The sequence below is a fragment of the Cynocephalus volans genome, chromosome 10 (assembly GCF_027409185.1).
Source record: "Cynocephalus volans isolate mCynVol1 chromosome 10, mCynVol1.pri, whole genome shotgun sequence".
Lineage (NCBI taxonomy): Eukaryota > Metazoa > Chordata > Mammalia > Dermoptera > Cynocephalidae > Cynocephalus > Cynocephalus volans.
In genome coordinates, this window is record NC_084469.1 from 108633834 (window position 1) to 108659371 (window position 25538).

Consider the following 25538-nt stretch of genomic DNA (forward strand, 5'->3'; position numbering starts at 1 on the left):
CTCACCATGACAAAGAGAAGGAAGCTGGCTTAAGGGAGAGTGAAGTAGCTGGGCAGGGGACAGAGGGGAGCTGGAAACTCTATAATTTGGCCTGACCCTCATGCTCCCCAGTGGCACTGGCCACCTCCCAGTCTCTGTCTTTATCCCGCTCCCTCTGCAGCCTTGGGTGAAAACAATGAAGCCTCCCTATGTCCACTCCATTTCATGTAGAAGTCTTGATACTGGGCTGGGAGTCCAGGGCTCTGTCTAGGAATCCAGGAAATCTTCCTGGAGGAAAGACCATCTGATCTGGAGGCTTTGAGGATCCTTCCCTTTTGAACCTGTGGCTGACTTGGAAGATTAAGGTGTATCAGTCACTCACACTTTAGTGAGAATTAGAGCTAAAAACTTGCTTTTCTCTGAATCTCCAAACTGGGCCTTGAAGGATGAATAGAAGTTTCATAGTCAGAGAAGCGTGTGTGTGTGAGTACGTGTAGGAGGAATTGCCTATTTCATATAACAAGCATTTTCCCACCTTCTGGAGACCAGGTACTCAGGGGGTCACAGAAAAGACCAAGGGACGGGCCTGCCCCAAAGCAGCTCAGAGTCCAAACACGATCATCAAATAATAACAAAAGTGATAGTTCCCACACTCTGAGTGTGCACTCCTGGGGCTCAGCACATGAGAGGCGCTCTGCATCTGTTGAGTGAATGAATGAGTGTATAAAACTTTCCAAGACCAACAAATCCTACTCCAGATTGCTGGAGGAGAGAGGGAAGGCACAAGGGGCAGAGGGCACCGCACAAGCCAAGGCCTGGAGGCAGGAAAATGACGGCCGTGTGGGGAGAGTTGAGGCAGGAGTATAATGTGGAGAGCCAGGAACTAAGCCTCATCTCCTGTTCCTGGGGGTGCCGGGAAGCCACAGCAGGTTCTGAGCAGGGGAGGGAGAGTATAAGACGTAAGGAGAGTGTCAGGGCCCTGGGCCTGTCCTGGGCTCCAAGAGTTTTGGAGAGACGGCCCAGACCCGTTGACTAACTGGCCTTTCTCGCCCTTGTGAGCTGGATGTGGCAGAAGCCAAAGGAGACGGAGACAGACAGAGACACAGAGGAGGAGACAAAGAGAGACGAAGAGAGACAGAGGGAGGGAGAAGATGCGGAGACAGAAACCCACTTACTTCCAAAGTCCTGGAAGTAATCCAGGAAGGCTACCCGGGGTGGTGGCAGGAGATGGGATGGAGACCTGACCCCTAGTCCCTAGAGGCAAGACCCAGAGGGGAAGAGAAAGGAGGACAGGAGTCTCCCCACATTGCAGCACCCCAACCCTGCACCCACCCGCAAGCCCTCTTCATTCCTCCCAACAACAGATGGGGAAACTGAGGCCACCCAGAGTGCCCCCACCCCGGGCTCTGCCGCAGCGGGTTTTCCAGGGCCAGCCCTGTGCCCGTGCCCACGTGGGATCTGTGTCACCAGCTTCAAAATGGAAATGGTTCAGCCTTTTTTTTTTTTCTTTTCTTTTAAGAAAATCCTAGGCCCAAATAAGGCGAGGGCTGCGGGGAGCCTGGCAAGCTGGCCAAACCCTCCTGAGCAGGCGAGTGGCGGCTGGCCCGGCGGCCTGGGCTTGGGCCTCCTCCAAGACTCGCCCGCGGGAGGGCGGTGCACCCCGGGAGGCTATAAGGGCCTCCCTTCCACACCCTCTGCTCCCTCAGCCTGGCAGCCGCGTCGCCCAGCCATGGAGGCCATCAAGAAAAAGATGCAGATGCTGAAGGTAGACAAAGAGAACGCCATCGACCGGGCGGAACAGGCCGAGGCGGATAAGAAAGCCGCGGAGGACAGGTGCAGACAGGTCAGGTGCCCTCCGTGGGGCGGCGCGGGGAAGGCCAGGCTCTGGGGCCCAGGGCCGGGGTCATGGACACCTCGGTACCTGGGGGCTGGGTTGAGGGCAGGGGGCTGATGCTCTGGCAGAGGAGTGAGGGGACCAGGGTCTTCTCTGCAGGAGGGTCCCTAGGCTGGGGGAGAAGGGGATGACTGGACCCACCCCCAGCCACAGCAGTGGGTGCACAGTGAGTTGAGAGAGAGGGGTGGGGGAGCAGGGGGTCCGTGAGAAAGGGGTGCTGTGTGTGCTGGAGAGGGGCGCACTGACTGCAGTGGCTGGGGGGATGCTGTGTGTTTGTTAGTGTATTAGTGTGTGTGAGCATTTCTCTGTGTGTGTTTGTGTGTTTGTGTATTTACATGTGTGTGAGCATTTGTGCATACATGTGTGTCGTGTATGTCGTGTGTGTGTGTGTTTTGACTGGAGCGTGTGTAGGGGCAGAGTTGACAGAGTGAATGTGTGCAAGGAGTTGTGAGTGTGTGGGACGCTCCTGCAGTTGTTGGAAAGTGTGTGTGAAAGAGTGTGGATGTGTTTGTGAGTCTCTGTGTGTGTAGATGGCTGTATCGGTGTGGGTCTGTGTGTCGGGGTGAGAGGCTGGCTGTGTGTGTGCTTGGCGTGACGGTAATTGAATGTATGTGTCGAGGTGACTGTGTGTTTGTGTTAGCATACGTGTGTGTGTGTCGGGGCGAGAGTGGTTTTCTGTTAGCATGTGTGTGTGTGTGTGTTGGGGTAAGTGTGTTTCTGTTGGGACGTGGGGGGGGCTATACTTCTGTGTGTGTGTGTGTGTGTGTGTCCCCAGGTGAGAGTGGCAATGCAGAGCTGTGTGTGAGTGTGGGTGCCCCTGTGCTCGTGTGTCAGGGAGTACCCAGCTATGACAGGAGCCTGCAGGTCCACATCAGCAACTGCCTGGGGAGGGAGGCAGAGTGTGGGTGTGTGGTGGGGTCGTCTGTGACCCACTAAAGGGGTGGCTGAGTGGGGGTCTGGGGGCCAGCAGGAGTGGGAAGAGAATTGAGATCGGGCCTGAGCATTTCCATGTGTCTCTGTGTATCCGGGGGTGCCCCTGCCGTCCCTGATGTGAGCCTGGGGGTTGGGGGAGCTGGGCTGCCCATAGCAGGCAGAGGGTAGGGGGCCAGTTCCTACCGCTTTGTAGCTCAGGAACCCACACAGACCCAGAGCTGTGGGGACGAAACTCCCAGGAGGCCCTCGCAATAGGGGTGCACCAGAGATCTAATGGAGGATCAGTGGGCAGAGGCCTGGGCTGAGCAGTCCCCAAGGCGGTGGCTGTGGCTTGGGGCAGAGCAGTTGTCTTTGTCTGGGTGGCCAGAACATGAGGTAGGAGGAAGAAATGGGGTCCTACCCCCACCCACAGTGGTCTATTACCTTCAACAGAGCAACTGCCAAATCCTCGGGAGCCTCCAGGTCTCAGATAAGCCCCTGGAAATGCCCAGGACTATGACACCAAGTGCCCAGCCCTTCCCAGTCCAGTCGCTGGGCCAGCCTGGCAGATAAAGGCAAAGGCTTGGAGCTCAGACCAGCCCCATCCAAACTGGGGCTCAATCACTGGGGACCCGGAAGGAAACACCCTCACCTCTCTGTGCCTCGGTGGCCACATGCGTGAGAGGAAGGAAGTAACAGTGGTGTCTTTCTCACCTCCATGGGAGGATTAGAGGTGACTGTGCAGGTGGAGCCCTTGGCCCGGCGCCTGGCATAAAGTAAGCGCTCAATAAATGTGGAATTATTTCCTGCCCTGCCCTACTTCCCCTTTGGGCCACCCCATCCCCCAGTGTCCCCAGGCTGCCCTCACAGTGACACATCCGCACAGGCCAACCCCACCCCAGTTTTCCCTGCCACAAATTCTCCTTCTCCTTCCTTGTGCCCCTCCCTGGCAAATACAGAAGCTTACCCTGTGCTGGGCTCTGGATTGCTGGCTTCCATCCATCATTTAGCCCTCATTTTGAGGGGTTTAGCCAGAGAGTCAGACAAAAGCAAGGTTATGTCTCTAATTTTCACTAAGGTGTGAGTGACTGATACAGCTTAATCTTTCAAGGTAGTCACAAATTCAAAAGGGAAGGGTCTCAAATCCCCCAGCCAGCTGTGTGGCCAGCAGGGGTGAGGACAGGTTCTCCAATATCCAGCTGGATTTTTATTCTGTATTTTGTTTTGTTTTCACAAAGCCATCCATTGGGGTAGACATGGGCCCAAATCCAAGCTGAGTGGTCTCCTAGCTTTATGACTCAGGGCTCGTTCCTGCATTTTTTTGAGCCCTCAGTGTTCTCACCTGTGAAATGGGAGCAAACGATGCTTTCTGATGGTTGAGCATGGATTCCAAGATCCCAGAGTTCTGAAGCAAAAGCCAGAGCAGTCCTGCCTGGGAATGCAAGCAGGAGGTGCTGAGGGACTCAACTGACTTAGAATGCCTTATGCTGAAGGAGGCCAGAGAGAGTGAGTCTCATGGCCAGCCTGAGCTCCAGGGACTCTGCAACAATGTCCCGATTCCCGGCCCTGTCTGTCCAGTGTGGGAACAGGTCAGAGAGGCCCAGCCCGGCAGCTTCCTGCCCACTCCCTTCCCAGGGCAGTGATATCCGCCACAACTGGCCTTTGACCACACATCCTGCCTCAGCCCTGCCCTCAGGCCCCATTTGCAGGCCTTCCTGGCCATTTTATAGGCAGGGAAACTGAGGCCCAAAGAAGGATATTGACCTGCCAGACTCCACACACCAGTGAACACTTTGTGCGTGGAATTCAGACAGAAGGAAAGGAACCCGATTTGTGTCCGTCTTATTTATTTTTCATACCCATCCCTGGAGGGTTTGGGGTTGTGTCAGTGATTCGTCCCACAATCTTCCTACAGTGTTCAGATGCTGGGGCCCAAGTGATCTCAGCCCCAGGCCTGACCCCTAGTAAGGCCCAGGCTGGGGGAAACAGAGTCAGACACAGATGCCCTCAGCCTCAGGAGTCAGGGCTGGACCAGAGGGAGGAACAGAGACTGGGAGAGCCCACGGGTGGCGAGGGCTCTGCTCAGGATAGCAGGGTAGGCCACCGGAGGCGGGAGGCATTGAGGCTGGGTATGGAGGGCCAGTGTGAGTCCTCCCAGCAGTGGGCAATATGGCCTAGTAACCAAGCAAACCAGCCTCAGGATCAGTCTAACAAGGCTTCAAAACCCACATCTGTATGGCCTTGGGCAAGTCCCTTCTCTTTTTAGGGACCGTTTGCCCTTTTGTAACATGGGGCTTCAGTGAGACGGTATCCGTAACATGGGCCTGGCACGTTTGAAATGCTCCATAGCCCTCTGCCTGCTTTATCCCATCCCCCACATATTCTTGTCCACACATTGCCCCAAAAAAAGTTGTCAAAATCCCAAGCCATCTTTACCCCTGATGAATTCAGTGCTATCAAGTTAAGAGAGCCCTGCACTAGGCATACAGACAGAGCCCAGTAAATGCTGCGATCCACAGACCTGGAAGGAAGTCAGGTGGACGCTGGGTCAGGGCCGACCTGTGCCTTTAGAGAAACTGGCTTATTTTTTCAGTCAAGGCAGAAGTTCAAAAGCAGCTGCCAGCATATTCAGAAACCACCACGTCAAGGCTTCCATTTTGCAGATGGGGAAACTGAGGCAGAGAAGAGGACAGGGGTCACACACCTGGGATTTGGAATCAGGCTTTCAGGCTCCCAGTCTGGATGGAGGTCAAGGTTGGGCCCTGGAGACACTGACTTTGACCCGAGCTGCTGTCAGCCCTGGGTTGGACACTGTTGCTTCCCCCCAGCTGACCATTGACATCCTTGGGGTGCCCCTGGGGACTCCAGACAGACCACTCCCTCCTGCTCTGTGCAGCATGTCAACTAGAGATCCTTGCACCTCAGCCTCTTCCCCAGTCCCCTCCCCACATCTGTAGGGCCTCCCTCCTCCCCCCATCTCCTCCCCACCCCCAGCTCAGCTGTAGGACACTCAGCGGGCCCAAAGATGGGAAGGCTGGTGGTACTGCCTTCAGGCAGAGACCTTTTGAGAATTGCGCACACACATGCACTCACACAGCACCTGATACCTGGTACATTTTGCACATCTCAGGGGTGAGTGTGTAACCCAAATCAGATTCAGAGCTTGATCCAGAAGCCACAGGCACAGGAGCTTTTCTAATGTACCCTCTTCAGGAAGGAAGAGAAGAGAAGCAAGTCAGGGAGGGAGGAAGGAAAGCTGACTTGGCATGAGCGACGGGGACAGGAGCTTTGCCTTTGTCAGCTTGGGCAGCTATAATGAAACATTGTAGTCAGGGTGGCTTAAACAATAGACATTTATTTGTCACAGTTCTGGAGGCTGGGAAGTCCAAGATCAAGGTGTTGGCAGATTAAAGAGCTGGTGAGGGCTCTTTACTAGGCTTATGGACTGCCACCTTCTTGCTGTGTCTTCATATACAAGAGGATGAGCCTGCTCAGTTCTCTTCCTCTTCTTTTAATCCCATCATGGGGGTTCCACTCTCATGATCTTACCTAAACCTAATCACCTCCCAAAGACCCCCACCTCCAATTATCATCACATTGTGTATAGGGCTTCCACATATGGGGGAGTGGGGGGACACAAGCATTCATCCATAACAGGCTTATGTTCAGAAGAAGTGGGTTCAAATCCTGTGCTGTGTGACCTGGGAAAATTCACTCCACCTCTCTGTGCCTCCTGCTGCGACGAGAAATCAGGAAGTGAAGTGGGGCCCAGCAAGGGCTGCCTGCCTACCCTGGGTGCACAGACAAGATCAGGTGTCAAACCACCTGAGTCACAAGTCAGATAAAGGCATGAGCAGGACATGGCCACACCAGTCCAGAGTGGGGAGGGGGAGGAGAGAGGTGCAGCCTGGGGGTGGCAGGGAAGGATTTCTGAGCTGACTCTTGACCTGGTGTGCTGTGGAATGATAGAGATGGAGAGGTGATGGCAGTCTGTGGTTTGTATCCCACAGACCTGAGCTGCTCAAACTGGGACAGTGGGAGGGAGTTGGCTGACTCTTGGGATAAACAGAGAGCACTGAAAATTTGGCGAAGGTAGGAGACGTTTTAGTTAAAATGAACACAAACCAAACGTGCAAAAATGTTAAAGATTTAATCAGCCTTCAAAGAAAGTGGTCTTTGAGGGATGGGTCTCTTCTAGCCAAGCCCTCAAAGACCATAGTGGGTGCCAGGGTCTAAGTTCTTCAATCCTTCAGGGTATTTTGGTGAGACAGTTTGAGAGCCACTGCCTTGGGCATTGGGGAGCCATAGCAGGCTCTAGACAGGGGAAGGGCAGACAGACTTACTAGAAATTTTCTCTGGCTGCCAGTGTGGGGACCAGAACTAGAGGAAAATAGGCTGTGGATGTGTGGGGTGGGGGTAGACCCAGAGAATGAGGCTCCCCTTTCTCCTTAACCCAAGATCACCGGGAGGCTGCACCCCTGAAATTGGAATGCAAAATCGAATGTGTGTTTCTGGGAAACGTGTTGGGACCCCAGTTTCCCAAAAGCTATAATTGATTCCCCTAGAGTACTGAGGACCCCAATAAGCTGGTCCCCAGGATACGGGAAGGAAGTGAAAACATTAACAGGTAGCATTTATTGAGTAGTGCGTACAATTGTTCTCCCTGTCTTACAGATGAGGAAACTGAGGCCCGGAGGGGCAGAAGACTCTTGTGAATATGGGGGACATCCCTGCACCGCGGGGACGTGGCCCCCAGGCTGACGCGTCCTCCCATCTGTCCCCAGGTGGAGGAGGAGATGATGCAGCTCCAGAGGAAGCTGAAGGAGACAGAGGACGAGCTGGACAGATACTCCGAGGACCTGAAGGACGCGCAAGAGAAGCTGGAGCTGACGGAAAAGCAAGCCTCCGACGTACGTGCGCAGTCACGGGGCCGCCTGCCGCAGAGCCAGGCAGGAGCCCCGGGGCCGGGCGGGAGGGCGGACAGCGCCGGAGGAGGAGCAGGAGAAGGAGGCGGTGCCTCCCGGCGCTTTCTCCAAATAAGTCCCGAAAAGGGGCACTTTCCAGTAGCGGCGGCCAGCGGTGCCGACGTCAGGCCCTCCCCCAGCGGTGCTGACGTCGCCGGCCGGGCCGGGTGACCTCATCGCCCCGACGGCGGCCGGGCCGGGGGCGGGGAGAGGCGGGGGCGGCCCCGGCGCAGGCAAAGGCTTGGGGGCCGGGGCGCGGCTGCTGCAGCTCTCGCCGGAGCCTCGCTGAGCCGCCGCCCGCCGCGTGCGCCCCCGCGCCATGGCCGGCCTCAACTCCCTGGAGGCGGTGAAACGCAAGATCCACGCCCTGCAGCAGCAGGCGGACGAGGCGGAGGACCGCGCGCAGGCCCTGCAGCGGGAGCTGGACGGCGAGCGCGAGCGGCGCGAGAAAGTGAGCGCCCGGCGCGCCCCCCGTCCGCTCGGGTCCTGCAGCTCCCGGATCGCGGACCCGCACCCCGGGGCCCCCCGCCGCCGTCCTCTCTCCCCCCGGGCTCGGGACGGGGGAGGGGGCGCTGCATCCGGGTCGGGCGCGTCCGGCCGAGCGGGAAATGGGGGCAGGGGGTGCGCGATCCCAGGGCGGGGGAGTGGGACAGGGGTGTGCCGTGCTGCGTGCAGTTCTCCTCGGAGCTGGGGCCGGGGTCCTGGGCCGGGGGGACCCCGCGACTGGACCTGCGGACGGGGAATGAGGGGTGGAAACGGTGAGGGTCCATTGTCTGGGCTTGGACCGGCCGACACGGACTTGGCGGGGCGAAGGAGGAGCCGGGGGCCATCGCGCTTTCTGGCCTCTCCCGCGGCTTCCCGGCTCCCGCTGAACTTTCCCAGGGGCGCGGCGGCGACGTGTCCGCTCCAGGAAGGGGGTGGGGGCGGAAGTTCTGCCCCGAGCCGCCTGCCTCTCTCTTTCCAGCTGGTCCCTGCGGGAACCAGGGCCGCGGGGCCCCGCCTTCCTCCAGAAGGCTCCCGGAGTGCTAACAAAGGGTCCTCGGCCCAGACCCTTTGAGCGCCTACTGTGTGCCTCCGCGGGCGTGTCGCGGGCCTGAGATAGATTGGTCTGAAAGAGGGAACCTCACCACCCCCCTCCATCCCCTGCCTGCCCCTCGGGACAGATCTGGATTCTGATCCCACCTCGTGCCACTTACCAGCCGTAAGGCTTGGTGCTTAACCTCTGGGAGAGTGTTTCCCCATCGGTAAAGTAGGAGTGATGATAATTCCGGCGCCCTGTGTAGCTGGCAGGGTCCCAGGAGTAAAACCTCCAGGCAGGGAGTGTGGTGCATAGCAGATGCTCAATTCGTGTTTTTCTCCCCTCCCTCTACCCTGGGAAGAGTTCACAGTCTCTTAGGGGTAAGGGGGACAGACAGATATGACCGATTTAGTGTGATTAGCATTCCAGGGGGTTTCTGTGCTGTTATGGGAGCATGACCGAGGGAAGCAGCCAGCCCGAGGGACACACGGGAGGCTTCAAAATGTAAGCTGAGCAGAATCATAAAATAAGTTTGCTGGAACAAGAGACCTGGATGTGCAGAGACTCGGGCAAGAAAGTTGGCGGGGGGGGGGGGGAGGGGGCGTGATGGAGGTGGAAGCCCAGGGACCCTGACAGCTAGAGTGTTGGGACTCAGGATGGGGTCTCCAGAAGTGGAAAAGATGCCCCGGCAGATGGAGGTGGCGGTGTCCGCGTATTGACAGGTTTGGGAAGAGCCCAGGCTGGGGCTGCTCTCCTCCCAAGACAGTTTGGCTGAAGCGTTTAATCCTGTAAGGGCTGCTTTGGCGTGAAGAGGCATTAGAAACCCGGTGTAAGCCTCCAGCAGTAGCTGGTCTGGCCTCTCACACACGGAATGGTTGTAACCCTCTCTCTGATCTCATCCCAAGTCATCTCGCTGGAGGACGATTACTTCTGCTTCAAAATGGCCCTCAGCCACGAGCCAAGACTTAGGAGTGGGACAGCCCATTTGGGAAGGAAGATGTTTTTAGAAAGTTTAAGACTTCTTAAAAAGTTCACTTTACAAAGCATGCTTCTCTTGGTCAGGAGAGGGAAAGCCTAAAGGTGGTTCCAGGCCAAAGGAACTGAGACCAGAGGGGGAAAAAACTCTCAATCTCTTGTAGAGAAAGCCAAGAGCCAGCGTGTGGCAGACTTCTGGGCCTGCCTCCGACAGCTGGTTTCATTTAGATTTTTGTGTGATTAACCGACATCTTCCTGTTCCTTTGCCACATGTATCTAGCAAGCCTCTTTTACCTTATAAGGGAAATCCTTTGTAGCGTGTGGAAGGCTTTGATTGCAGGAAGAGGAGGAGCCCACAATGACTAGCAGTGACTAGCAGTTTTTCAAAAATACATATATATGTATGTATATACATATATATGTGTATATCTCAGAGCTCTTTTGATTCCAGTTGGTTGAAAATCTGCCAATAGCATGGTTGTCAGGATTCAAAGTATCCCACATAAGGGCTGCTCACTTCTTTTTTTTAAAAGACAACTCATGAATCCAAGCACCTCTGTATAATCTTAAAAATAAATTCCCTTTGGGGTGATGAAAATGTTCTGGAATTAGGTAGTGGTCTTGGTTGCAGTTTTGTGATTATCAAGGAAGAAGTTCCTGCCCCAGTTGCTGAAGAAGGTGTTAAGGAATTAAGATTCGTGCGACTGAAAAGAGGCACCCATTCACTGGAAGGACTGGGTGACATTTCTTAAGATGGTTCATCAGTAGTTTCAAAGGATACTGAGATCAAAAACCTGTGGGAGTCTCCCCTCTGTCTGCCTCTAGGACTCTGGGGCAGAGAACACTTCCTAATTCTCTGTGTTTTTCGGCCACTCCAGCCTCCTTTTTTTTTGCTGTATAAACTCAGGGAGCAGGGGAAGGAGTGATTTTCCCCAGTTTTTATAGCCTTCCCCAATTCAGAGATTCCTTATTTGTCCTAATAGGAAGAACCTGGTGTGGCTCCACCTGCATCTTCACACCTCCCCTTGGTCGAGCCCCATTTGACCAACTCTCAATGTTCCTTCCTAAGCCAAGCCCCATTTGACCAACTCTCAATGTTCCTTCCTAAGCCAAGCCCCATTTGACCAACTCTCAATGTTCCTTCCTAAGCGTGGGCATCCCTGGGTAACTTGTCTGGCCTCGAAGCCCCCACAAGACTCAGAAGGCCGGTTCAAAACAGGAAGAGCCCTCGGGTGGGGCTCAAGAGTTTACCAGCTCTGAGTGGCTGAACAAAATCATTTCACCTGGCTGGGCCCCTCAGTTTTCTCATCTGTAAAATGGGTGAGACATGTGAGAACTAAATGAGATAAAACCATGGTAGTAAGAGCTACCCTTCTGTGGGACTCTCCACCTGCCTGGGTCATGCAGTGCTACACCCTTTAACTACAAGTAATCAGGCTTTGGGATAGAGAGGCTCAGAGAGGGGAAGCAACCTGCCCAACGCCACATGGCTATGAATGGCAAAGCTGGGTTTCTCACCAAGCACTTTTTGACCCCAGAGTTCCTGCTTTTATGCACTGTACTGTACTTCCTTCCTTGAAGGTGAAAATGCCTTGAAAAGCTAGTGACACTCTCCAGACATCCCTTCCATGCATGTAACCAGGTTTTCTTTCCTTTCTAATACCTTTTTGTCCCATCGTCTCTTGGCCAGACTTAGTTAAGGATGGTGTTCCAATTGGGCTGCCCCCACACTTTGCTAACTGTATGGCCAACGTTTAACTGAGGCTTCCATATTCTTGCATTTATCTTGCCATTCAGGTGAGTGGGAGCAGACCTAAGAGACAGGATGAGCCGGGTCACAGGTGGCCTTGCTCTCTAGGAGCCCTGGAACAAGCTACCACTGTTTGTCTTTTTCAAGGAAGAGCCCACACTAGATCTTATCCTCATTAGGATAAGACATTAGGTCTATTATGAGTTGCTGGGGAGGCCAGCACTGTCGTCTCAGAGCACGTGGTATGCTTGTCTGTCCTCCATGTTGACTCAAACCCCACCACCACCACCAATCCTGTACTGGGACACACACCTCTTGTCACCGAGTAGATGTTCCCTGACATTTTCAGGGAAGATCGTACTGAAATTTTATGTTCTCCGGACAAGAAAGTGTGAATTCCTCACAGCCTCAATTCCTGGCTGGCTTTGGTGGAGGGACCGTGTTAGCTGAGGGAAGGACACAACAGGGATTCCTGCTGCTGGCTGGCCTGTTAACTTTTTAATCTGACTGCACTTCTGACCTCCCCAGGCCGAAGGTGATGTGGCAGCTCTCAATCGACGCATCCAGCTCGTTGAGGAGGAGTTGGACAGGGCTCAAGAGCGACTAGCCACAGCCCTGCAGAAGCTGGAGGAGGCGGAAAAGGCTGCAGATGAGAGTGAAAGGTAAGGATGCTTCGAAGCTGGTGGCATCGGTGTTTGCTTCTGGAAAATGGGGATCGTACTGCTGCCCCCTTGGAGCTGGAGTGAAAGTAAACGAGATCACACAGATGTGCGCATGTCCACGTACATCTAAATGCAGGACAGTGCTTTGTGAACCAATGCTCTGTGTAGAGATGTCTATCACTGCGGTAGCCATGAAGAAAAACCTCCAACAGGCAGAGGAAGGAGAAAAAATTGGCAGATGTAAGACTGTGAATGTGACTGCCAGAGGTGGTCGGTTTGCAAAGCACTATTTCACATATTTTGTCTGAAAGCCATGATGCCTCTCATGGGTGTTCTTGAGACATAAGTTTTCAGGGTAATGTGAGAAAAGGGGACATGAAAACTTGGAATGGGCCATCTGCAAAGATGATTAACAGTGCTGTGGGGCAGGCTTTAGGCTCTTGGATGGTGACAACTGCATTTCAGGGACATGCACAAACCAGCACTATCAGTCTACTTTCGCTGATGGAGTTCTTCACCCCCTTGCTATGTGTGCTAGGTTCAGGCCTCCAGCAGGGTGCTTTGTCCTCGGGTGCAGGATCACTCTGTGGCACGCCTTGGCACAGGCTCTGGAAGACTGTAGGTAGATTGTGTAGTTCACAGAAGCAGCGGCCTCTGTGTGGTGGTAAATGGGTTCCTTGTGTGGCAATGGTGAGGACCGGTTCATTGCGCGTCTGCCACACAGTCATACTGAAGTAATCACTTGACCTGTCCAACATGGTTTTCCAATATAAACCCCAAAGAGTTCATTTCTGATTGTTCTCCAAGTTTAGGGAATCTTGGAGACTGCAAGTTGCCAGGGTGGGAAATTTCTTCCTATGGAGTGGAACAGCCAGGGTAGAGGGAACGAACACCAGTGCAGGCTCTGCTTCAGCCACTTAATAGAGGGAGAGGTGGCAGCTCAAGGCAGCCATGGGGAAGTATGAAGGACAAGTCATGAGGAGCTCATGGCTGTGCCTGGTGCCTGGATTAGCTGCTGCCCATGTTCATAGACCAGACTGGCCAGATGTCTCACTTCAAGGGCCTCCAATGACAAACAGAGAGCCTCAGAAGGCCACTCACTTGTTTGCATCATTTCACCGAGGCCTTTGATGACACCCTTGCTGGACACTGCTGTGTTCAGTAGAGAGAATTCTACACTTGAAGCTGGAGGATCTAGATTCAAGTCCTTCCATTGCTACTTACCACATGGACGTGGGCAAGTCACTTGGATCTCCTGAGTACCACAAAGGCTTTTCCAACAAGAAGCATTCCCCCCCTAGCTTGTTCACATGCTGAGGTTAAGGCCTTACACAGGTCTGGAGGGGTTTGACAGTTAGCTGAGAATGCTAGTGACAGCCCACATGCAGGTATTTATTGGACAGCAAGAAGTATAGGGCCCTCTGCTCTGGGATGGAACGACACACATCAGTGATACGTTATCCCGGGTTTGGCCTCTTTGGAGGTCTCTGATCCTATTTAGTCCACCCCAAGCAGTGCAGACCAGAGCAAGCTCATTTCATGGCCAGCCGAGTTGTAGCAAAGCTCCAACTGTCCCCAGGACACCATCCTTTCCAAATTGGATGTATCTACTTGAGTTCAGGCCCTCCCCATCACTCTCCTGGTTGGTACCTGTCTCTCACCTGGTCTTCCCACTCAGTCCATCCATCATTCTGGTTTCCACTCACTTCCGGTTTTGAAGCCCTCCAGTGGTTCCCTGGCCCCTCAGCATAAACCCCTTAGCATGTCATCAAAGCACCAAGCCCATGATCCAGCCACCCTGGCCTCCCTGCCAGTTCTCAAATGGAAGTGTTCTTTCATTCTTCTGGGGCTTTCTTGTACAGCTCTCCCTCACCTCACATTTTCCCTCCCTATTCACTCGTGGATTCTCTTCTTACCCTTGGATGCCTAGCCTAAATGTCACCTCTTCTGGAAAGCCTTTTGTGATCCAACCCTCACCATAGCAGAACTCACTGCTGCTGCTCAGCATTCTCACAGCCAGCCAGCACAGACCTGTGATGACATGGTGGTAACTGCTGGCTTACAAGTATGCCTTGTTACTAGTTATTCAGAGGAGTAGAGAATGGGAGCACAGACTCTGGAGCCAGACCAGCAGGGTTTGAGGGTCAGCTCTGCCACTTACTAGCTCCATAGCCTTGAGTAAGTTACTTCACCTCTCTGTATGCCTTGGTTTCTTACTCCATAAAATGAGATAATGTACCTACTTCACAGGGCAGCTGTGAAAGTGAAGGCACTTAGAACAGAGCCTGGCAATCAGGAAAGATGAAGTGAATGTGAGCTTGACCAGTGGTGCTCAGAAGATTAAGAGACATGTCTAGATGAACAGTGGGTGGAGGTGTATGAGTGGCGGTAATGACAAGATCACTCCTTGCAGAGGAATGAAGGTGATAGAAAACCGGGCCATGAAAGATGAGGAGAAGATGGAGATTCAAGAGATGCAGCTCAAAGAGGCCAAGCACATTGCTGAGGAGGCTGACCGCAAGTACGAGGAGGTGAGTAGGGCTGGCAGATGGCAGCAGCAGGAAGTGGGAAGAAATGGACCTGCTGATAGGGAGAGCCCTGGGGCTGCCTAAAGGAAGCCCTCAGTTAGGTCATCTGTCCTTCTGTGTGCACGTCTGTTTTTCCAGTGATAGCCACTTGACCAGGAAACCACGATACCAGAGTCCTGGGGGCACTTGTCTAACTTGGTGGGGAAACCAAATGATCAAGTCACTTTTGCCCTACAGCTGGGTGTTTTGACAGTTTGGCAAAAATTGAGGATGTGGTGCCCGGCACTGGCTCTTCACACCATGAGAGCTCAGTCCCTCTTTTGCCTGCCTCCATGGCTCAGTTCTTTCTTCCCCTTGTCTGTTTCACCCCTGCGGCCTGCAAGAGAGAATTTAGATTTCCTCCAGCCTCCAGGACTATTTGAGTTGAAGAACCAACAGAAAGCCCCTCATTACAGATGGTTTGGGTTGGGCGTTGCTCTCTGCTTGGGGAGGGCATTCTACCAGACACGCCTGGCGTGGGGACCAGTCTCAGTCAGGCCTTTCTGTCTCTGCAGGTAGCTCGTAAGTTGGTTGTCCTGGAGGGCGAGCTGGAAAGGGCAGAGGAGCGTGCGGAGGTGTCTGAACTGTGAGTGGCAGAACAGGACTGAGCAGGGCTCAGCTCAGCTCCTGGGGTAGAGCAGGAGGGACTTGGGCATGCTGGGAATTGACTCCGACTGGGGCCTCTGCTCAGTTCTTCTTCTTTGTTTCCATGGCTGACAAAGAGAGATGGCCACTGTATGTTCTTACTGCCCTGAAATGTGTTGCCTGTGTGTTGACTATTCCCAAAAAGAAATTGGGAAATAGGTGGTAGCAGAGAAGTCCAGAAGTCCCATTTTCCCAGAGAGGATGTCTCAGGAGGCTGTGCCTTCTTAACAGAACACTGACCTGTGGAAGGCAGGCTGTCCCATCAGTGTTTAAATGCTTTGCTCCTGATGTCAGTGTTTGGCTGTAACATATTCCTGTAGGGAAGGTGAGAAGTTGATCAGAATCCCACAAGCTCCAAAAAACCAAAAGCCTCTCCTTTTGGCCTTGGATGAGGAATCCAGCTCCACAGAGTAACCTACAGGGCTGAGAGATCTGGTTTCACAAACCCACTCGAAGCTTGCATCCTGGAGTATCTGGTGTAAACTCTGGTTATTGTTTCCCAGCCTCTTGCCCTCAATCTCATTCCTACACCTTCCGGAGTCTGCCTCATCAATCATAGATTTCACAAGTCCCTGTTGCCTCACCCTTGGCGGAAGCCCAGGAGTGCTTTACAAACCTTACAAATATTCCTTGGCCTAGTCTGCCTCGCCTCTGCCTGGTATGACAGGGTTTGGATAAGTACACAGCATTTCGTCTCAGAAAAATCCATGAACATTTTTCCCCACATTCCTTCTGGGGGCCCCCTGGCAGCACAGGTTTTTCCTTTTGCAAAATTCTTTCAGGGGGATTGCCTGCTGTAAGGCAGGATGAGACACAAAAATCCTTTATCTTCATGCAGAAAATGTGGTGACCTGGAAGAAGAACTTAAGAATGTCACCAACAATCTGAAATCGCTCGAGGCTGCATCTGAAAAGGTTGGTGGTTGGCTTGACTTGAAGGGTGGCCTGCCTGACTTAGTTCTTTTCTCCCCAAGAGGTACACGGGGGTGTGCCAGGGTGTCGAGAATGTGACTTTTATTTATTAAAAGTGACAGTAGCTTTAGTGCCCAGCAGTCAGGGTTTTTGTCCCTACAGAAAGAGCTATCCAGTGGCTGGATTTCTCACACAGGCTCTTGGATCCTCTTCCAAGGAGTCTTAGCACCATCTTTTATCTCCACCTCATACAAGGATGGAGGTGGAATAAGAGGGCACATCAGAAAGTTCATGGAACAATAGAATTAAAAGATGATATGGTTCTTTCCATGAACTTTTGGAAGTACCTGCATACAAGGCTCCTCCAAGGGAGATCTGAGCACAATTGTATAAATGCAGAGCCTCATTCTCACCTGAATCCCCTGGTTCCTACAGAAATAGCTTCTCAGAGGTCAAGCAGTAGATATCAGAGGTGGGAATTGGGCTTTCTAGGTTGAAACAGTACCCAAAGCAGTCACTAAAGGACAGAACCACATTAGGAGCAATATACACACTCTTCTGTGGCCCAGCTTGCTAAATTCCCCATTCTTATCTCCTCACTCTTTCTCTCTTACTACCCTCCAGTTGAACTGAACTTAGGTTTCACAAACATTCCATATTCTCCCGTCACCTCCTGGTCTTTGAACCCACTGTTCACTCAGCCTGGGATGGCTTTCCCTTTTCTCTTTACTTAATAAACCACTGTTCATCCTTTAGGCCTCTGCCCAATCATGCCTTCTTCTGAGAGGCTTTCCCTGATTTCTCATCTAGGTTAGGGGTCTCTCTGCTGTGTAGCCCCATCTACTTCTTTGCCTATCATTATGGTTTATTACATTTATTATAATTACCCCATTAATTGTATGCCTTCCTTGCTAGATTGTAAGTTTTAAGGACAGGGACCATACCTGTCTTGTTCAGAGCTGTATCCATAGTACTAGCATTGTTTCTGGCATATGTCTGATACTAGGATTTGTAATGAATAAATGCCATCCCATGTGTGCATGTCAAATGCTGCCCTAAGCCAAAGGGATAGGTGTTACAGCAATAATATGGCTTTTGCTCTTGAAGAGCTCAGTCTAGTCTAGTGGAAGAGGTTGACAAAGTAACAAAGTGCTTTGGGAGTACAACAGAGGGACCTTGGAAAGTTGGGAAAGGTATCACCAAGGAGGTTGAAAAAGGCTGCAGCACATGGTGATGGCCGAGAGCACAAATTCCAGAGTCAGGCTCCAGTCATGACTTTATCACTCAACAGCCTTGTGACCCAAGACAAATAATTCAACCTTGCTGCAACTCTCATCATCTGTAAAATTGGCCAACTTCTATGAAGGCCGTCAAGTAGCATGTATTTCATTCGTTTACCTCTCCCATCTTCATCGTACTTTTATCATACTTTTTATCAAGTTATCAGCTCTGGCCTTCAGATCAGTACCATCTTAGAGGGCTCTCCCACAGATTCTCTATATTTTGCCCACATTTCTTCTACCTGGAAAGGTGCCTACCTCTGCTTCTGAGGCATGTTTATAGTGTTTCGTGCACACACTATTCTCCAAGGAATAAGGAAACTACGTTCCTTTATGTTTGTTTTTTCTTTTTTTAAAGCAGTGTTTTGGTTTCTCTCACAGTATTCTGAAAAGGAGGATAAATATGAAGAAGAAATTAAACTTCTGTCGGACAAACTGAAAGAGGTGAGTGTGATCCCACCCAGCTAGTTCAGGTTTCTCCTGGTTCTGTTCTTGAAGCAATGATAGCAATTCCTTTCTTCTCTAGGCTGAAACCCGTGCTGAATTTGCAGAGAGAACAGTTGCAAAACTGGAAAAGACAATTGATGACCTGGAAGGTATGAAATTACCATCTAAATGTTTGCTGAGCGTCCCACTTCTTGATACATCCTACAGATAGTTGGGGAAGTCTGTGGAGAGGTTGATGTGGGCTTTGTTCACCAAGTAAAGTGCAGAGTGATGTCACATCTGGAAGCACTGGAACGGGATAATGTAATCAACTTCAGATTTGAGTTCCTATTCTCAGGAAGTAAAATATCTCTCCTTAATTAGTTCCGCATGAGTATAGAGTACCATATATGGCTCTCTGATGTTAAAAAAAGTCTTTAGAATTTCCTTCAACTTGCTCATTTCTGAGAGATGCCTTGCATTTTTTTTAAATGCCTTGCATTTTTACAGAAGCTCTCTCCCAGAGAACTCAAAGCTTATCACATCCTGGAAATACAGAGAATGTAGTCTACAAATCTGGTGCTTATATATCCCAGAATTTCTTGAAGAGTTCCAATTTTTAAAATTCCATCCTGTGTTCTTCATGATATATCCCAAAAACTCCAGAATCTTGGGGTTCAAATGAAATTTTCCAAATTGCCTGTCTCAACCAGAAAGGAGACAAAACTCATTCTTCAGAGCATGTGTCCCAGTGTTTGGTTTGGGAAGTGAGGTTTCCATATAAAGGAAAATGCCCCATTCCAAAGTGTAATCTTTGGACTGGGTGACATCATTAGAAGTGAGAAATAACCTGTGAGCAGGGGTTGGTAGGAAGAAGCTCTGTCCATTTCTAGTCACCACTCTTTTAAAGGTTCATTATGACTAATCCCTTGCAGAAGCTCAAACCATTTATAAATCACTCCATAGACCTTTTGTTTTTTCATTTGTTTTACACAGGACACAACTTTCTCCTAGTTTATGCTTTGTTTTCTCACTTTTTTCTTCCTCTCATTACTCATCTGTGGCACTCCATTCTGATCTCTTGTGTTCTGTCCCCCGTACTTCATCTTCTGAAAACTCTCCCTGGGGACCTCCTCCCTCTAGATGAGCTATATGCTCAGAAGCTCAAGTACAAAGCCATCAGTGAGGAGCTGGACCATGCTCTCAACATGACCTCTCTCTGAGAGGCAGTTGGAGTGCCGCCCTCTGTCCTAGCAGCACTGAAATCTGCCTTCTGACTGTGGTGCTTACACTCCTGTGGGCTCCTAGGACCTCCAGGTCCCTGCCTCCTGGTTTGATCTTTCAAGCCTTCTTCTGATGTGTCTGTGACTCTGACTGAAATAAAGACAGGCAATCCTTATCTTCTTGCCCTCTCCTTTTCATTTTCTCCACTTGCCGCTTTTGAGCCATAGCTGTGTGCTGTTAACCATGGCAAAAACAGAAAGTGGGCGATTAGCCTTCTCTCACAAACGAAGAGTGCATTACAAAAAGAAAATTATGCCCACATGATTCTTTTCTGAAGATGTGAAAACAGAAGCCAACTTGGCATGTGCTCTCAAATACAGCATTAGCCAACTGCATCTGCATGCCAATAGTTTTCCCTTAAATAAAATTGTTTTGAATGAAGATTCATCCCTATAAATCTCTTAGGCAGCTCAGTAGAGTCAGCAAAGCCTGAAAAAACCAGCAGGCCTGTGTCTAAAATGAGATTATCCTTGAATGGTGCGTGAGCTATGAATTCAAATAGCGGCAATGGCATTTTGGTCTCTCTCTTTTCTTATTTGGTCTGTCTGTATTATACTTTGAGAAAAGTGCCTGGGGTTCCCCATGTCTTCAGTGTTCATGGAACATTCATCCAGCTCTCAGTCCTGGGAGGAAGTTTACCTCCACGCTCTGCCCTTAGAACACTGACTATAAGACAGAAAGGGAATGGAAACTGCTGTGATGTCAAAGAAAAAAAAGCGAGGTGACTGTTTTCCAAGTTCCAAACAAAAGTTGCCTGAGACACTAACATCTACCTCCTCTCATACTTAACAAGGACCAATGATAACCAGGACCCTTTGCTTTGGTTTAGTAACAACTTGTAGATTTGGCCTATGGGTGTTAAAAGCTCATGCTTATAGTAACCAAAAACTCAGATTTTTTTCCAAGATAATCCAGATTTCAATCTATCTAGTTCTCCTTTGTATCCCACCACCACCTCAAATTTTGACACTGGCATTTTGATGTCAACACCACATCTTTCAGACAACCCTCTGAACCTGGAAATGGCATGAAAAATCTCCAATTAAGGTTCGGGTCCCCATACCAGCCAGCAGCCATCAAAAAAGAAAAAAGGAAAGAAAAAGTCTCCAATTAGATCATCAATTTTTGGTCACTGTAGCTTGGTCTCCCTCATCCTATTTTTTCATTCAGCTGGGAACCTCTGTCCCAATTCTTTTTTATAGTCATTCCTCCAAAATACATCTCCCCTAAACTACCCACACCCTTCCACCCCCAACCCCTCCCTGTTCCTAACTGCCATCCACCCTGAACTTTTGCATAAACTGTTCCCCTCACATAATACCACACATATGCCCTTGGAAAGATTACAGCTGTGTAGGGAGGTGTTTTTTGTGTGCTCTCTCTACATATTTGTTCCCAGAGTTTTTCCAGACATTTGTAGCCTCCACCCTTTGAGATAACTATGCAGCCCTGCCTATCCAGTCATTCTTCCTAACTAAGCACTTAAGTGGAACTTCATTTACAGAGATTCGTGCTATGGAGTTCTGCTACTACCTGTTGATAGTCTATGGGTATTGTCACAATTCTCAAGGGCAATTAACACTTTAAGGGCAAGTTATTTTATCTTAGAATAACAAAACAGATGACAGGGAATCCAGGTGATGAAAGGAGGTCAGGATTGGTCATCAAGAGACCTGGGTTTGAATCCTTGCTCTACCACTTCAGTTGTGCAACCTTGAACAAACTGCTTAGCTTTTCTGCAGAATAAATGTGATATCTCAGTTATTGTTAGGATTAAATGAGATAAGAGAGAAACTGGCTCATACATAGCTGGCATTCAGTTAACATCTGTTCATCCAGACTGGATAGGCCCAGGTCACTGTTATGTCTCAATGGAATCCTCCCAGGTCATAGTCTTTTTTTTTTTTAAGTGCCTTGTCAAATGAAAGGTTCAATAGTTGTAGCAGAAGAGCTCCCATATTCTGCTTTTTTTTTCTTTCTGAAAATTTCTAGGCTGATCATATCACATTTTGTGAGGCATTTTGCTTTCCTCCAGTATTTTAATGAGTCTTGGCCTGGTCCCTTATCAGCCATCATTCATTGCAAACCAGTTCTCTCTCATGCTCTGTCATGCATAGCTCTAAATGGCATCTTTTTTTTTTTTTTTTTTTTTTTCCTGACTTGTTTCTTCAGCTCAGTTACTTAATAACATGCCTGTGATCTGTCTTAAATTTCAGTCATGTTGCATTTACCTCGGGTTTGACTCCAATGCTCTGGATACACAGACACAATAACACAATTATGCCTGGAATTTAAACAAAAGCTCCAAAGGAAAGATGGGTTACAGGATTATATTTTCCTACCAAGCTCAGGAAGTAATTAACTGGCACTAGGGGGGAAATGTATTAAGTCACTCATGTCTAGAGTTAAAGTCTTATGTCTATGTAGCATTTCATAGGTTTTGTAACATTTCTCTTTTGTTCCTCATAATAACCCCCATACCACACATTGGTAATGCTATCCCCATTTGACAGACAGGGAAACAGACCTAGAAAGTTTAAATGGCTTAGATCACTGGTACAACTGGGGCTTAAATCCAGGTGTTCTGACTCTAGGGTTGACACATTTAACAAATAAAAATGCAGGACACTAAGATAAACCTGAATTTCAAATAGGCAATGAATAACTTTTTTTGGCATACCTTGTGCAACATTTGGGATATACTTGTACTAAATTATCTGTGGTTTATTTGAAATTCAATTTGACTGGGCACTCTATTTTATCTTGCAACCCTGACTCCCAAATATGGTGCTTTGATCCCTATTATTCCATGGTGTTCTGCTGTAATCAAAATGCAAAGTGTGTTCTCTGCTATGACTTTCACTCTGTCTATTTGAGGGTTAGAAACTTTTTTTTTCCTTTAACAAAGATGCTTATTAATTTATTTTTCCTCCTACTCTTAATCCTCACCAGAAAAACTTGCCCAGGCCAAAGAAGAGAATGTGGGCTTACATCAGACACTGGATCAGACACTAAACGAACTTAACTGTATATAACCCAAACAGAAGATTCTTGTTCCAACAGAAACTCCAAAGCTCCGTGTCTTTCTCTTCTAAGAAGTTTCTTTTATTATTGTGTCTTCGCTTTACTGGAAATGTCAAGCAAATTATGAATACATGACCAAATATTTTATATCAGAGAAGCTTTGAGCACCAGTTAAGTCTAATTCCTTCCTTTTTTTCAAATGGCACCAGCTTTTTCAGCTCTATTTTTAATTTTTAAGTTGCATTTATTCCTAAGGTAGGCAGGGTATTTCATATTGAGCATAATGTCTTAAGACTAAGGGCATTTGGTTCCTAAGAGAATAAACAACCCCACACTTTCAAGAATACAGACTCCAATATCTAGTCATGGACCATTTTAAAAACACTGAAGAATATAACCTTCTGGGTCACCGTTGGTCAAACTACAGGAAGCTAGGGACCAGCACGTTAAAATGGGTGGGGATTTTCCAGCCACAGCAAAAAAACAGGTGGGGGGTGGCTATTTTGGTGTTATAAACTACAGATTAATCTGATCATCCTGGCCCTTCTCCACACTCCACTATGCAGAACAAACATCCTCTGAGCAGTCAGCATGAGGATGCTTGGGAAATAGTTATAATAATTACCCAGATATTTTTTGGATAAATCCTTGATGCTCTTCTACATATTTTTCATCCAAAACTTGTTCTTTGAGGAGCAAGTGTATTATTCCAATACTGACCCATCTTTGTCTGCCCTGATATAAGGCCATCCACTCAGCAGGAATATGGTGGAGTTGAGTCCTGTTCAGTTCAGCCATATCAAAAAGACTGCTAGCCATCAATAGATTGAGCAAAAGAATTCTATTTTTTGAAGGGGACTCTCTGGCAGCAAAGTAGAGATAAAAAAGTAATTGGCCTAACTTGATCTCTATATTTCAGGGAATGGCAAATTGAAGATTTACTTATCTAAGACTTTAATTCCTTCTTCGGGACCAAGTTAATAAAAGACCTGATTAAACTGGATATGGAGTATTTTGTAGACAGGGCTGCACATCTTGGCTTTGTTATACTTGTATTTGTGTTTTCTCAGTTAACATCTCAAAGCTGAAACATTCCACATTCCCCGACAGTGTGGGAGCCAACTCAAGTTTACAATTCTGACTGAAAATCACCCTGCTTCTAGCTTACCTGAATCCCCTGCCCTTCACTCCTATTTATTAAGCATCACACTACCCAGGAGATACACTAGCAAACTGTGCAACTGAATAAAACCCACACTTTTCTTTAGATTCTTGCAACTGTATCATATGTAATAGTATCTTTTTCTACATTTTGGTCAAATAAATTTTTACATAAACTACAATTTGTGTGAATTTTAGAATATGTGGGGACAAATGAAGCATTTTAGTTCAGTGAATGTTAATGGGATGGAAAGGGCAAGATCACTGTGCCAAGAACTTAGCAAATGTTATTCATCTGCTTTATACCATGACTTCATGATATAAGGATTACAGATGACAGCACTTGGCCTCATTAACTCAAAAGTTCCTGTCATTTGTTGTCCCTAGTCCTGCTGGAGCCGGGCTGTGAATGATAGGATGTTAATAGATGAGATAAAAGCAGGGAAGATGGTGTGTGTTGAAAGTACAAGGCCTGCCTAAGCACAGCTTTCTGTGTGTTGCACATATTAAACAAAGCAGAAGTAGAAAAGCTGGAGGAAAATGGGCTGGGTACACACTGATGAGAGCCCGAACTCAATTTGGTCAGTAGTGGAGAGCCACTGAAGATGAGTAAACAAAGCAAAACATTAGGAAAATCTAGTTAGCATTCATTTTCAAGAAGGGCTGGAGTGGGGACAGACTACAGGCAGGAAGGCCATTTAAGAAAATGCTTCAATAATCCAGGAGAGTGGTTGTCATGGAATAAAGTAAAAAGTGATTTGAAGGAAGTAGTCTTAATGGCAGGGAACATGGAGAGGGGAGTATCAAAGATCACTACAGTTTAACTACCTGAATTGCTTTGATATTTGCCTATTAGGGAGGGGAGGTAGAGAACCAAAAAGAAAAGAAAGCCTTAATGCAGCATGTGAACAATTTTCTATTATCAAGTACAATTAAAACATTTCCTTCATATTAAGTCAACATTTAGCTGACACTGAGCTTATTTTTTAGATGGTAGGTACAGGGAATGTCAATGAATAAAGTATAATCTCTAAGTGCCCTACCTTTACTAAACTGAAGTTCCTTTTTTCCTTTTTTTTTTTTTTAAGTTCTTCCTTTATGTGTCTGTTTTCTCCCTCCTCCCCACCCCCTTGGGTTATCATCCAATCTCAGGATACTGTTTTAGTCATCCTTAGCACTTAACATAAGAAGTGTTCAATGTTTGTTAAATCAACCCGCCCCAGCTCTTGGGGAGTTCCCAATCCCATAAAGTATGGATGGAACATGTGAGGTTGGGACCAGATTGTGAGGGGTATCATACACTAAGGTAAAGATTTTGGACTTTATCCTGCTAAGACCACAGATGGACATTAGATAAGTGTTTTCAAATGAGCACACTGCAGCATGGAATCCGGGTTAGGGAAAATCGTCAGGGAAACCAGTGAAGAAATGTGATGATCTGACTATGGCAATGGAAACGGAGGAGTAAGATTCAAGAGCTATTTAGACTAGAAAGATGAAAGAAAGGTGTCAAAGACGACTTATGTTTCACTCAGAAGGTAATTCAGTACAAGCTAATGAGTAGATGATGAGTCCATTTATGAACATGCTGAGTTGGAAGTAACTGACAAATCCAAAGGCAGGTGTCCAGAAAACAGACATGGAGGGATGGCAGGGATATCGATAGAGGTAATTCAGAACAAGCTAGTCTGAGTAAAAGATGATGAGTCCAGGTCATGGACATGCTGAGTCTGAAGTCACTTTGACAAGTCCAAAAGCAGATGTTCAGAAAACAGACAAGGAGGAATGGCAGGGGTATGTGGATAAAGAACTAAAAATCATCAGCGTGGAGACATCAGAAGTCACAGAGGTGAATGAGATCCCCCAGAAAATGAGAACAAAGAACCACGAGGGACACCAACATCTAAGAAACAAACAGAACCCCCCCCCCAAAAAAAAGACTGCAATGTAATCTGAGAAACAGCACCCAGATAAGGGAAGGCAGGGGTGGCAGAAGAAGAAATGGGCAAGTAAAATGTTGAAGCTTTTCTTAACCAGGGCTAGATAAGCACAAGACTGAGCCAAAGGGGAAGGGAGGACAGGCCAG

The 25538-nt window shown here is 48.9% G+C and overlaps 1 protein-coding gene across 2 annotated transcripts; it reads left to right on the top strand.

Moving 5' to 3' along the window:
• Positions 1-1697: 1697 nt before the first annotated feature.
• Positions 1698-23634, top strand: TPM4 (tropomyosin 4). Of its 2 annotated transcripts, XM_063109415.1 has the most exons (9): positions 1698-1822; positions 7570-7695; positions 12021-12154; positions 14568-14685; positions 15237-15307; positions 16205-16280; positions 17939-18001; positions 18084-18153; positions 22220-23634. In XM_063109415.1, the coding sequence occupies exons 1-9, from the start codon at positions 1709-1711 to the stop codon at positions 22300-22302; spliced, it is 855 nt and encodes a 284-aa protein (XP_062965485.1). In that variant the 5' UTR covers positions 1698-1708; the 3' UTR covers positions 22303-23634. The 2 variants fall into 2 exon arrangements, with proteins under 2 accessions (XP_062965485.1, XP_062965486.1); XM_063109416.1 differs by lacking the exons at positions 1698-1822; positions 7570-7695 and adding an exon at positions 7943-8200.
• The last annotated feature ends 1904 nt before the right edge of the window (positions 23635-25538 follow it).

Excerpts from the sequence above, each read along its gene's own strand:
- TPM4 (XM_063109415.1), top strand. The coding sequence starts at position 1,709 with ATGGAGGCCATCAAGAAAAAGATGCAGATGCTGAAGGTAGACAAAGAG. Across the intron at positions 7,696-12,020 it reads CGGAAAAGCAAGCCTCCGAC|GCCGAAGGTGATGTGGCAGC; the intron begins GTACGTGCGCAG and ends TGACCTCCCCAG. Across the intron at positions 12,155-14,567 it reads GCTGCAGATGAGAGTGAAAG|AGGAATGAAGGTGATAGAAA; the intron begins GTAAGGATGCTT and ends CACTCCTTGCAG.